The sequence below is a fragment of the Nannospalax galili genome, unplaced genomic scaffold (assembly GCF_000622305.1).
Source record: "Nannospalax galili isolate Female #2095 unplaced genomic scaffold, S.galili_v1.0 scaffold960, whole genome shotgun sequence".
In the NCBI taxonomy this organism is placed as follows: Eukaryota; Metazoa; Chordata; class Mammalia; order Rodentia; family Spalacidae; genus Nannospalax; species Nannospalax galili.
Genome location: NW_008348313.1, coordinates 3,252,972 through 3,265,755, shown reverse-complemented (window position 1 = coordinate 3,265,755; position 12,784 = coordinate 3,252,972). Strand labels below are relative to the sequence as shown.

Genomic DNA, 12,784 nt, shown 5'->3' with positions numbered 1-12,784 from the left:
GGATGATGGACCATGAGCTGTAAGCAAAATAAACCCTTTCCTCCTCAATTTGATTTTGATTGGTGTTTTACCACAGCAACAGAAAGCAAACTCAGACAGACGATAGTGAGACCTTAAGTGTGGTTGAGGAGCTAAAGTCCCTCCATCCGTCTCTTCTGCCCCACCTGTTCTCACTCACCCCAAATCCTGCCCTCCAGGACATTCAAATCTGAGGCAGAAGCTAGCAGCAGAATCCAGCTCTGTGCTATCTCCTCCCTGGAATGCTGTTGGGACCCAGAGCACACCCACTGCTGTGTTTGGGTAAGTAACACACAGCACACTGTGAGACCAGTCACCAGGAAAGACCTTAAAGGGAGGGCAAGGGAACTGCCTGCTGTGAGCAGTTCCTTTCTGCCATTGTTACAGAAGACCACAGGCCGCACCTCTCTGACTGCTGAGTGTTTCCATTCTCCACAGAGAGAGAAACTAGTCCGCCCAAGTCCAGCTTGGGAAACTGATGAGTTTATTAGGATCACTTACAGGGGAATGGGTGACTCAAAAGTAGCCACATGACCGAAAACTACATCTCTAGGAACTGGAGGGGTGGGTCAGTGGTTAGAGCACTGACTGCTCTTGCAGAGGACCGGAGTTTGGTTCCCAGAACCCACATGACAGCTAACAATTGTCTATAACTGCAGTTCCAGGGGATCCAGTGTCCTCCTCTGGCCTCCATAGACATTGCACACATTCAGTGTACTTACATACATGCAGGCAAAATACTCATACACACAAAATAAAACAAATCAAAAAATTACAATGCTTTGGTTTATCTTCAGATCATATAAATAATTTGCCATACGCACAAGGCTTAAGCCAGACAAAATCCCAGCACAGACGGGGAAGCAAGTAAAAAAACCCCAGCCCTGTCTGAGGAACTATTGGCCACCAATGGCTGCTGGGAAGGGAAGATTCAGTCTCATTAAGGGTGAGATTCTTGGTAGGCTGACCAGGCTCCAGTGGATGGACCCACACCAAAGGGAATTTGGGACACAAACCTCAATCTGTAGGCCCCACATAACCTCAGGGAGGGGACTCGTGAGCTCTGTGAGTGTCATGAGCTCACTGGGTCTCCCTCCTCCCTGCACAAGGGAATCTTTCTATCTGGAGCACACGGGTTCACAGAGGCAGCTTCTTTTTTGGTTCTTACATCACTTCAATGTACATTGAGAACAACTGTAAAACCAGAGGACCAAATTGGGCCGACACTGCTCGGGAAGTCACCTGTTAGGTGAAATGACTCAAAGAATTCTATTGCAGAGGGCAGTGGTTAATGCAGAGACTCATAGCTGTCCCGAGTGCTGAGATTCAGTGACTGTGAGTGCTGCATTGTAGGTGAGACATCTGAATCCACCTTGCCCTCCCCACAAGGCTCAGGGGACATGGCAGAAGTGGACGGATGGAAGATCTGTGGAATGCTGCCTTCTGAACGTGACACTGTTGTTGCACACATGAATTCATAGCAGTTGTGGTTACGGGCATAAGACCTGCACAGGATCAAGCCAGTCAACACTCCACCTTGGATGGGGGTGGGGCTACTAAGGCCCTTGCCTTAGTGCTGTTGACAGTTGACGGCTGGGGGGGTGTTGCTGTTCCTTGTGAACCATAAGCCCAAGAAACTCATCCTTCTATAAGTTGCCTTGGTCATGGTGTTTTATCACAGCAACAGAAAAGGAATTGATACAGGTGATCACCACTAGGTTCCCCTTACCATAGTGCATGAGCCCACACCCCTGAGTGTACAGATGGCACTAAGACTCACTTAAAATAATTGCCGGGTGTGGTGGCGCATGCCTTTAGTCCCAGCACTCGGGAGGCAGAGGCAGGCAGATCTCTGTGAGTCCAAGGCCAGCCTGGTCTACATAGTGAGTTCAGGTCAGCTGGGACTACAGGGAGACCCTGTCTCAAAAAAACAAAAAAAAAAAGTCAGGGTGATATGATCATGGTACATTGTATGTGTGCATGGAATTTTCAAAGAATAAATATATCTTTAAAATAAGTCAACAGAACTGAGTCTGGGATGTGGCCCAGAGTGTTTTCCTAGCATGAAGCCCTGGGTTCGATCCCCAGCCCTGCATAAACTAGGTGTGGTGATACGTGGCCATAACCCTAGCACTTGGAAGGTAGGAGCAGGAGGATCAAGAGTTGATCTTCAGCTCTATAGGGAGTCTGAGGGCCATGTGGCTTAGAAAGCCTGTCTCAGAAAAGTAATTCAATGGAACTGTTATATCTACAGTGATAGAGCATTACAACAAAATTGTATAGATTAAGATCAATGGAGGGGAGCTGGGGAGATGGCTCAGCAGTTAGAGCACTGGCTACTCTTGCAGAAGACCCAGGTTCAGTTCCCAACACCCACATGGCAGCTAACAACCATCTATAACTCCAGTTCTAGGGGATCTGACACCCTCTTCTGCCCTCCTAGGGCATTGTGTTACACAGGTGCACCTATATACATGCAGGCAAAATGCTCATACACCTAAAATAAAAATAAATAAATTTGTAAATAAATAAACATTTAAAAAGAATTTTTAAGAGGGGGGCAAGTTTCTGGTTGTCCTGTCCTAGGGAAGCTATGCATATATCACTTGACTCTCTCAACAATAACGCATGGTTATGGGGTTGGAGAGATGGCTTGGTGGTTAAGAGCACTGGCTGTTCTTGCAGAGGACCCGGGTTCAGTTCCCAGCACCCACATGATGGCTAACAACATCCATAACTCCAGATTCAGGGACTCTGATGCCCTCTTCTGACCTCCACAGGTGTTGCAATAAACGTGGTGCTCATAAACTCACACAGGCGCACACACATCCACACACACAAACTAAATCTTAAAGAAAATGAAAGATGCTAAGGGCAGCTAGGATGAATTATCCTTTAGAACAACTTTATTAGACTCACAGCCATCACAGATAGCATGACAGGAAACGTGAAGGGAGACATCGTTCACATCCCTAAGACAAAAGGATTGTCCTGCTCATACAGACTGGCAGGCATTGGAGAGGGTCCACACCTATGACCTAGCCAACATGGCAGGAGTCACAGTGTGAGAAGGCATTAGATAAAAGTAAAGTCATAATTCTGGTCAGGGAGGATGGCTCAGCAGGTAAAGGTGCTTGCTACCAAGTGTGATGATCTGGGCCCCACATGGTGGCTGGAGAGAACTAACTCTTGCAAGTTGTGCCCTGACCTTCTCATACACACACACACACACACACACACACACACACACACATGCACACACAGACACACAGACAGACACACAGACACAGACACACACACAGACACCCAGACAGACATACAGACAGACACACACAAACATAGACACACAGACAGATACACACAGACAGACATACAGACACACACACATAGACACAGACACAGACACACACATAGACACACAGACAGACAGACACACAGAGTGCCCTGACCTCCTCATACACACACACACACACACACACACACACACACACGGAGTGCCCTGACCTCCTCATACACATATACACAGACATACAGAGAGAAAGACTAAATAAATAAATAAATAAATAAACAAATGTAATTTTAAAATGTAAAACTTTATTTCAGGGCTATCTTGGGTCTGGGTATCAGTGAGGGCTAGGCTTATGGCGTAAGGCCACCACAAGCTACAAATCACCTCTCTGTACAGAGAGAGATGCAAGAGAGCACAAGCTGACCCTTAGAAGACAGAATGGCAGCTAGACTGTAACCTCACAGTGCTGTGTATCCCAAGGACCCCATCTTAAACCCATCTTTTAAAAAATTTATCTTTATTTTATGTACATGAGCGTTTTGCCTGTGTGTATGTAAGTGCACCTGTGCATGCAATGCCTGCAGAGGCCAGAAGAGGGCTCTGAAACTGAAGTTATGGATGGTTGTTAGCCACCATGTCAGTGTTGGGAACCTAACCCGGGTCCTCTACAAGAGCAGCCAGTGCTCTTAAGGCCAAGCCAGCTCTCCAGTCCCATAAATCCTATCTTTATCTTAGACTTTGTGGTGCAGCCCATTGTTCTGCAAAACAAACACTCTCTTACTAAGAAGGACTTGCTGGGGCTCCAAAGGGACTTCCTAGGAGCTGGGCAAATACCAAGCCTGTCCTAGGCAATGCGATCCTTTAATGCATGCAGAACTCAGGGCACGAAGTGAGGCTGGTTTCATCCTAGATCTCTCCCCACAGAGCTACTGTCTCACGTTCTGATGGAAGTCAAGAACATCTCAGTGGAAGATGACCTGTGCAGGACAATCCCCTGTGTGCTCGAATTTTCCAAAGCATCTTCCAGCATTCCTGCATCTGTGGACTATGGGCTCAGTGCAAACCTCAACATCTCTGCAGCTGGGAGTGAACCCAGGGTTTCCACAGGTGGAGACGCAGGGGACAGAGTCCTCACCATTGGGAGCCCCGAGGAACAAGACTGTGTCCTGCTGGCCCACAAGACACTCAGAAGGGACAACAGGACGGACTCGTTCTACAAAGCTCTAGGAGAGCGGGAAGGCGCTGTCTCAAGGGAGAACACTGAGCTCTCTGTGACAGGTGATGTGCAGGCTCACACTAAGTGGTTCAGGAAGGAGGGGACCTGAGGGGGTTCTGGGAATTATGTGATTTTCACTTTGTCAAGCCCTGGGCACCTTCAGGCCAGGGTGATGGCACATACCTTTAGTCCCAGCACTTGTGAGGCAGAGGCAGGCAGATCTCTGTGAATTTGAAGTCAGCCTGGTCTACATAGTGAGTTCCAGGCCAGCCAGGGCTGTATAGTGACAACCTATCTCAAAAAACCAAAAATCTACAAGCCAACAGGTGCTGGGTGTTATAAAACCTTAGGTGTTTTACACACACACACACAAACACACACACACACACACACACACACACACACCTATGCCACAACATGTGTGGAAGTCAGAGGACAATTTGTGAGAATTTGTTCTCTCCCTCCACAATGTGAAAGCCATCTGACTAGCCCCAAATAATGTAATTTAAGTATTTTTTTTTAAGAAATTCAGACTTCAGAGGCTGGAGAGATGGCTCAGTGGTTAAGAGCACTGACTGCTTTTCCAGAGGACCCAGGTTCAATTCCTAGCACCCACATTGCAATGAACAACTATCAGTAACTTTAGTTCTAGAGGATCCAACACCCTTTTCTGACCTCCATGGGCATTGCACAACACAGGTGCACTTACTTACATGCAGGCAATACACCTGTGAACATAAAAATAAAATATATTTTTTTAAAAAAGCTGGACGTTGTGGGTAGCAAGTTCTAAAGCAGTCAACAGAAAGGTCACACTGTGGAAGGACAGCCCAGAGAAGGTCAAGGATGGGTAGAGACTAGTGGATGAGAAGTTGATAGAAGGGCTGGAGAAATGGCTCCATAGGTAAGGGCACTGACTGCTCTTCCAGAGGACCTGGGCTCAATTCCCAGCACCCACATGGTGGCTACAAACCATCCTTAACTCCAGTTCCAGGGGAATCTGAAGCTCTCTTCTGACCTCCGCAGCATTGCACGACACGGGTGCACTCACATACATCCAGGCAATACACGCATACACATAAAATAAAAGTAATAAATAAAATTTAAAAAAAAAGAAATTCAGACTTCAGAGGGTTGGAGAGATGACTTCGTGGTTATAAGGTCTTGCTGCTCTTGCAGAGGACACAGGTTTGGTTCCTAGTACCCACACGGCAGCTACTCCCCTAAAGTCTGGACCTAAACATACCTGTCTGTCCCTCGCCTCCAGACCTGACTCAGCACTCAGAACACCGCACTGCAGGAAGTCTCGGGGCTGGAGATACTGTGACTTTGACCTGCACCGTCCAAGGCTCCTGCAAAGACGACGAAGCTTTCCTGTCCCGGACCGGTCCCATCACGTCTTCCAACACCATTGCCTCGCGACACTCCCCCCAAGAGGTGCTGGTCACTGCGAAGCCTGAGGACCAGGGTGCCACTCTCCCGTGCCGCCTGAATTTCTCCCTACTAAACCTGTCCAGGAGCAGCACGGTCAAGATGCAGCTGTTCTGTGAGTGCAGTGGCCGCAGTCGGGCTAGAGTCTGGGGGAAACGGTGGACCCTGAGGGGGACCTGAGGGTGGAGGGGAGCTGTCGCATTTGACCCTCTGGAGCTGAGGAGCCAGAGGTCGGAGTGGAGCCCGGGTCCAGGAGAAAAGAGGAAAGAGAATTCTGAATCTCAGCTTCTCCTAGTGGCTTTGAAGCTCCTGTGGAATTAGAGTAAGAAGGCCAGGAGCCTGGAGAGACAGCTCAGTGGTTAGGAACTCTTGCTGCTCTTGCAGAGGTCCTGGGATAAGTTCCCAGCACCCCTGTGAGGTGGCTCCCAGCCTCCTGCAACTCCAGCTTCAGGGGATCCAATGCCCTTACCTGGCCTCTGTGAGCACTGCACTCATGTGTGCATACACACAGAGAGATGCACACACATTACATAATTTAAAATAATAAAGGTGCTGGAGAGGTGACTCAGTGGTTGAGAATGCTTGCTGCTCTTGCAGAAGTCTGGGGTTCAGTTCCCAGCATCCATGTTGGATGGCTCACAACCTCTTGTAACCTCAGCTCCAGGGGATCCAGTGTCCTCTTCTGGCCTCTCTGGGCACTGCATTCACAAGTGCACATACACACTCAGAGAGGGGCACACATGCACATAATTAAAAATAAAGAGGGGGTGGAGAGGTAGCTTGGTGGTTGAGAATGTTTGCTGCTCTTGCAAAGGACATGAGTTTAGTTCCCAGTACCCACGCCAGGCAGCTTTCAACTGCCTATAACTCTAGTCTTGAGGGTTCTGCACCCTCTTCTGGCCTCCATGGGCATTGCACTCACATATGCACATACACAAATATAGACATACACACAGACATAATTAAAAATAAGGGGCTGGAGAGACGGCTCAGTGGTTAAGAGCACTGGCTACTCTTACACAGGACCCTGGTTCAGTTCCCAGCACCTACATGATGGCTAACAACCATCTATAACTCCAGTTCTAGAGGATCCTAGATCTGGCTTCCACAAGCACTGCATGGCACAGGTGCACTTATATACATGGAGGTGTAACATACATACACATAAAATAAAAGTAAAATAAATAAAAAATTTAAAATAAAAATAAGATGTATCTTTAGAAATTAAAAGAGAAGGTTGGGCTTCAGAGGAAGTGAAGGAAAGTGGGAACCTCTGGCTCCCGACCCTTGCCCCCACCGACCCTCAGCCCCCCAACCCTTGGCCCTCCTGACCCTCAGTCCTCTCTCTCCACAGCACCCACCAAGCTGCTCAACTTCTCTTGTCTGCTGAGGAAGAATCCGAGGTGCAGCACTTCCTTCCACGGGATCCCCACACCCTCTGTGGAGTGGTGGGTGGACGACGCCCCTGTGAGTGCAAACAGCACGGACATCATCCTCCAGGTGACCTCCACCATGCTGGCCCCCTGGGCCAACAGCACCATCCTCCTGATGTGGGAGCCAGAAATCATCAGGAGACTCCGTTGTGAGGGGAGGAACCAATACAGAGTTCATGCCTTCAGAGTCCTCCTGATTCCAAGTGAGGATAAGAAAACTAGCGACTAGGTCAGAGGGACAACACCCGGGGTCAGGGTGAGAACAGGCAGGGGGCAGAGAGAGAGGGCAGAGTCACAGCTCAAACCTTCAGGACCACCCTCTCATCCCAGGTAAGAACTCCGTGTCTAGAGTGTTCCTGAAAGGTCTGATCCAAGGCACTGTGTGTGGCGCCATCGCAAGCAGCTTGCTCTTCTTCTTCCTCATCATACTGGTATGAGTATGGAGTTCAAATTCATCACCAAGCCTGCCTGCCACACTGACTTGTGTTTTTAACAGCATTCATTGGTGTGTGTGTGTGTGTGTGTGTGTGTGTGTGTGTGTGTCTTATGGCATGCAAATGGAGGTCAGAAGATAACTTGCAGGAGTTGATTCTCTCTTTCCACTCTGTGGGCCGCCCGAGGTATTGAACTCAGGATTGGTGGCAAGCTCCTTTACCCACTGAGCCCTCTCGCCAGCCCTGTATTGACTTATGACGTTAATTTTCTTCCTCACACTTTCTCCCAACTTTAGTTTCTATTGAGGGGGGTTCAAGTCAGCAGTGTCCAGCCATTCCTTGTTTGCTTTTACAGCTATACATTTCCCTTAAACACAACTTTAATTGCATCTCACAGACACAGATATAATTTATTTATTATCATTTGATTAAAACATTTCTAATTTCTATTATGACTTTTTTGAACTACAGATTTTTAGAAATGTCCCCACTCCCCTACTTTTCCTTTTGCAAGTCCTGGGGACTGAATGTGTCCTTGGACATACTAGGCAACTGCAGGTCTCTAAAACACACCCACAGCCCCCCACTGGGAGATTCTAGGCAGGGGCTCTACCCCTGAGCCACACCCCAGCCCCTCACTGGGGGATCCTAGGCAGGGGCTCCACCACTGAGCCACACCCCAGCCCCTCACTGGGGGATCCTAGCCAGGGGCTCTACCACTGAGCCACACCCTAGCCCCTCACTAGGTCTCTAAAACACACCCACAGCCCCCCCACTGGGAGATTCTAGGCAGGGGCTCTACCCCTGAGCCACACTCCAGGCCCTCACTGGGGGATCCTAGGCAGGGGCTCCACCACTGAGCCACACCCCAGCCTTCTTCATACTTTAAGAGTCTCAGTATGCTGTGTACGCTGGTCTTGAACATGCAATTCTCCTGCTAACCTCCACAGTAGCTGGGGTCATAGGCCTGTACCTACAGACCCTGCTAAATCCTTCTCATTTCTAGCTTAAATACAATTAGGTCAGAATGCACACTGTGGATAATCCCTACTTTTTATTTTCTTAGTAGCTAATTCTTGTTCAGTTTCCATAAACCTTCTACATGGGCTTAAAGGAAACGTGTACTCCACACATACTGAATGTGTCAGTCATGGGCATATCCTTCAAGTCAAATTGATCCACTGGTCCTTCCAACCCCAGGAAGCACAGCCAACCATGAGTTAACACGTGATTTTTAGTGCGTGCTAAAACACAGAAGAAAAAAAAAAACATAGAAAGACAGACAGACTTTTAGTGCCTGGCTTCCTTACAGCCTCTGCCAGGGTGGGTCCTTCCCATGGGGGCCTAGTTGTGCTGGATAGCTTTAGTGTCAACTTGACACACCTGGGTTGAGGGAGCCTCAATTGGGGAATTGCCTCTATTGGACTGGCCTGTGGCCATGTCTGAGGGGCATCTTCTTGATGAGTGATGTGGGAGGGCCCAGCCCACTGTGGGTGGTGCCACCCCTGGGCAGGTGGGCCTGTGTTGCATAAGAAAGCAGGCTGAGCAGGGGCCAGGGAGCAAGCCAGTAAGCAGCGTTCCTCCATGGCCTGTGCTCCAGCTCCTGCCTCCAGGTTCCTGCCCTGAGTTCCTGCCCTGGGCTCCCTGATGAACTGTGACCCCGGAGATGTAAGATAAATAAACTCTTTCCTCCCCAAGTTGGTAGTGGTCAGAGTGTTTTGTTACAGCAATGAAGAACAAACTAGGACAGTGGTTAACCTACCAAGAGGCCCATCCCTGAAAGAGACTGACTCTCCCCCTCCCAGCAGCCATTGGTTGCCAAAATATATGTAATAGAGTCCATTAAATTGAGGAAGGGGAGGGAGGTGCAGATGGGGGAGGGAACCTGAGAGCATCAAAATCAAAATATATTGTATGAAAATCACAAAAATTCAATAAAAATGTTAAAATAAATAAATGAAAATACATATAAAAGAAGGAAGGTGGATAGATAGGAGGAAGGTAGATAGATAATAGATAATAGATAGATGATAGGAGGAAGGAAGGTAGATAGATAATACATAAGTAATAGGTAATCTATAGATGGTGGATAGACAGATAATAGATTGATAGGTAGACAATAGATCATTGACAGATAAATAGATAATAGGCAGAGAGATAATAGATTGATAGATAGACAATAGATAGATGACAGACAGATAATCCATAGATAGACGATAGGTAGATGATAGATAACAGATAGATCATAGATAGATCATAGATAGATAATCCATAGATATATGATAAGTAGATAGATGATAGGAAGAAGGAAGGTAGATAGATCATAGATATATAAAGGATAAGTAATAGATAATTGATAGAGGATAGATAAATGATAGATAGATAGATGATAGATAATCTAGAGATACATGATAACTAGACAGATAGATGATTGATAGATAGATGATCGATAAATATATGATCAATCAAAAGATAGATGATAGGTGATCAATAAATAGATGATAGATGATAGATGTCTACTGATGGCTGCTGGGAGGGGGAAAGACAGAGATGATAGATGATATATAGATAGGTAGGTAGGTAGATAGATGATAGATAGGTAGATAGATAGATAGATGATAGATAGATAGATAGATAGATAGATAGATAGATAGGTAGGTAGATAGATAGATAGATAGGTAGACAGATAGATGGATGGACAGGCGGATGGTTGCACACTTACAAGGGAAGCACAGGGAAGGAACGGCCATGGGAATCCCCAAGCTAAAGGAACTTCATCCTGGAGTTGCTGGGACCCTCAGGAGGGCTATGACCAAGTCAGGAGCAGGGCCATTTCTAGGGCCCAGTAGGGGACAGCCTGGAGGCCAGGAGGCCTGCAGAGAGGCTGGAGAGAGGGTCCAGGACAAGAAGCAGGATGATCACCATCCAATGGGTAGGCTGGTCACGGAACCAGCATGCAGACAGCCTGGTCCTCTGGCAGCACCCAGGGCTTGCTCTGGGAAAGGTGAGGGGACTTGGGTGGGGGTGGATCCTGGCACTGAAGTGGAGGTGGGGGCTGACTGCAGAATTCACCAGGGGTTTCATTGTCTTAGAATGAAGATGCTTAACTGGTGGGAGGAAACTCAAGCTCGGAAGAACGCAGAAACTCTGACCCTCAAGAAACCAGCTTCTGGGGGAACCAAAAGCACTCAGGAAGTCTGAAGGCTGCGGGTAAGTGAGAATCGGTCTGAACTCAGCTCAGCCAGAAGGCCTGCAAGTCGGTCCTGGCTGCCAGGCCGAACCTCCAGGGGCTGTGCATCGGTAACAGCCATCCCTAACCCCTGCCTGGCACTCTGAGGACTCAGCTCAGAGCTTGGAGGGTCCTGAGCTGCCTACCTTCCATCTCCTTCCCAAAGCGACCAGAATGGAGGGGCGGAGTCGTAACTGGACATCTGTCTGGGTTTGCTCTTTCTTCACGCCAAGGTCCCATGGGACAGCAGAGGTCCGGGCTGCCCATGGTGAGGACCCTGTGGACACTGGCAGGTGCTGTCCAAATGAGGATAGTAAATTCTACAGCAGATACTTTAATAGTTCTGCTGAGGCTGCCATAAAAAATGTGCCCCGGGCTGGCTGGCTGCAAGACCCACATATCTTTTCCCCTCAGTTCTGGAGAGAAAGTTCAAGGCTCAGGTGTCCAACATGGCTGGGTTTTCCCGAGGCCTCTCGCCTTTACCTGGAGACGGGAAATCTTCCCGTGCAGTCACTGCATCTTCCCTGCGTGCTCTCTGTCTCCTCCTTCTCTCCCTCTTTTCTCCCTCTCCTTCTGCTTTATGTTTCAGAAGTTCCAAGCTTAGTATCCAGGGCCTTGCACATGCACAAACCAGGCAAAAGCTCCACTGCTGAGCCACACCCCAGCCCCTCACTGGGGGACTCTAGGCAGGGGCTCTACCCCTGAGCCACACCCCAGCCCCTCACTGGGGGGATCCTAGGCAGGGGCTCCACCACTGAGCCACACCCCAGCCCCTCACTGGGGGATCCTAGGCAGGGGCTCTACCTCTGAGCCACACCTAGGCAGGGGCTTCACTACATTGCTATATTCCCAGCCCTCTTTTACATTTTTTAAAAAATGTTGAGACAGAGTCTCACTGAGTTGTCCAAGCTGAACTTGACTGCTGAAATCCTCCTGCCTCAGTTTTGGAGTAGGTAGGGTGATGGTGTCCCCAGCTGTGCCCAGCCTAATCTCTTGTCACAGTACACACTGAACTCTGATCCACTCACATGAACTTACTTCAACCTGATGATATGGTTTAAGTCCTGTCTCCAAAGACAGTCACCTTCTAGGGCACTGAAGGTTTGAACTTCAGCATGAAAACTGGGGTGAAGGAGCTAGAGGTGGGGCTCAGCTGGTGGAGCACCTGCCTAGCTTGCATGAATCCCTGTGTTCAACGTCTACCACCACATAGTTGGATGCATGTAATCTCAGCACTCAGCAGGTAGAGGCAGAAGGATCAAGAGTTCAAGGTCATCCTCAGCTACACAGCAAGTTGGAGGCCAGCCTGGGCTACATGAGACCCTGTCTCAATCAAATAATAATAGAAAAAAGAAATTTTGGTGAGAGACCTTCTGCGTTGCTGAGTCCTGAAGGAGCACATCTGTCCCTCCACGGGTGGGGGCCTCAGAACAGGAGCCTCTGTTTTTCCCACAGCTCAGTGTCCTGGAGAGACAAGAGGTGGATCCAGGAGCTCCAGGTGCATCATGGTACATGTGTAACTCCTCCAGCCCCAACAGACCTGTTCAGACCTGCAGAGCAGGCATGAGAGAAACTCCATCTCCATCCTCCATCCTGAACTCTGACCCAGAGACCTCCTGCCAGCCCTCACTGTGGCTGGACAAACCTGCCCCTCGCCAGGCCTCTCCCTCCTCCTCCTCTTCCTCCTCCTCCTCCTCCTCTTCACACTTTCTTCTCCTTCATCTTCCTCCTCCT

The 12,784-nt window shown here is 48.7% G+C and overlaps 1 protein-coding gene across 1 annotated transcript; it reads left to right on the top strand.

Annotated features, from left to right (window-relative positions):
• Positions 1-1,418: 1,418 nt before the first annotated feature.
• LOC103743780 (myeloid cell surface antigen CD33-like) lies at positions 1,419-7,824 on the top strand. The gene is made up of 5 exons (XM_008845251.1): positions 1,419-1,467; positions 4,232-4,585; positions 5,791-6,069; positions 7,309-7,590; positions 7,718-7,824. The coding sequence occupies exons 1-5, from the start codon at positions 1,419-1,421 to the stop codon at positions 7,822-7,824; spliced, it is 1,071 nt and encodes a 356-aa protein (XP_008843473.1).
• The last annotated feature ends 4,960 nt before the right edge of the window (positions 7,825-12,784 follow it).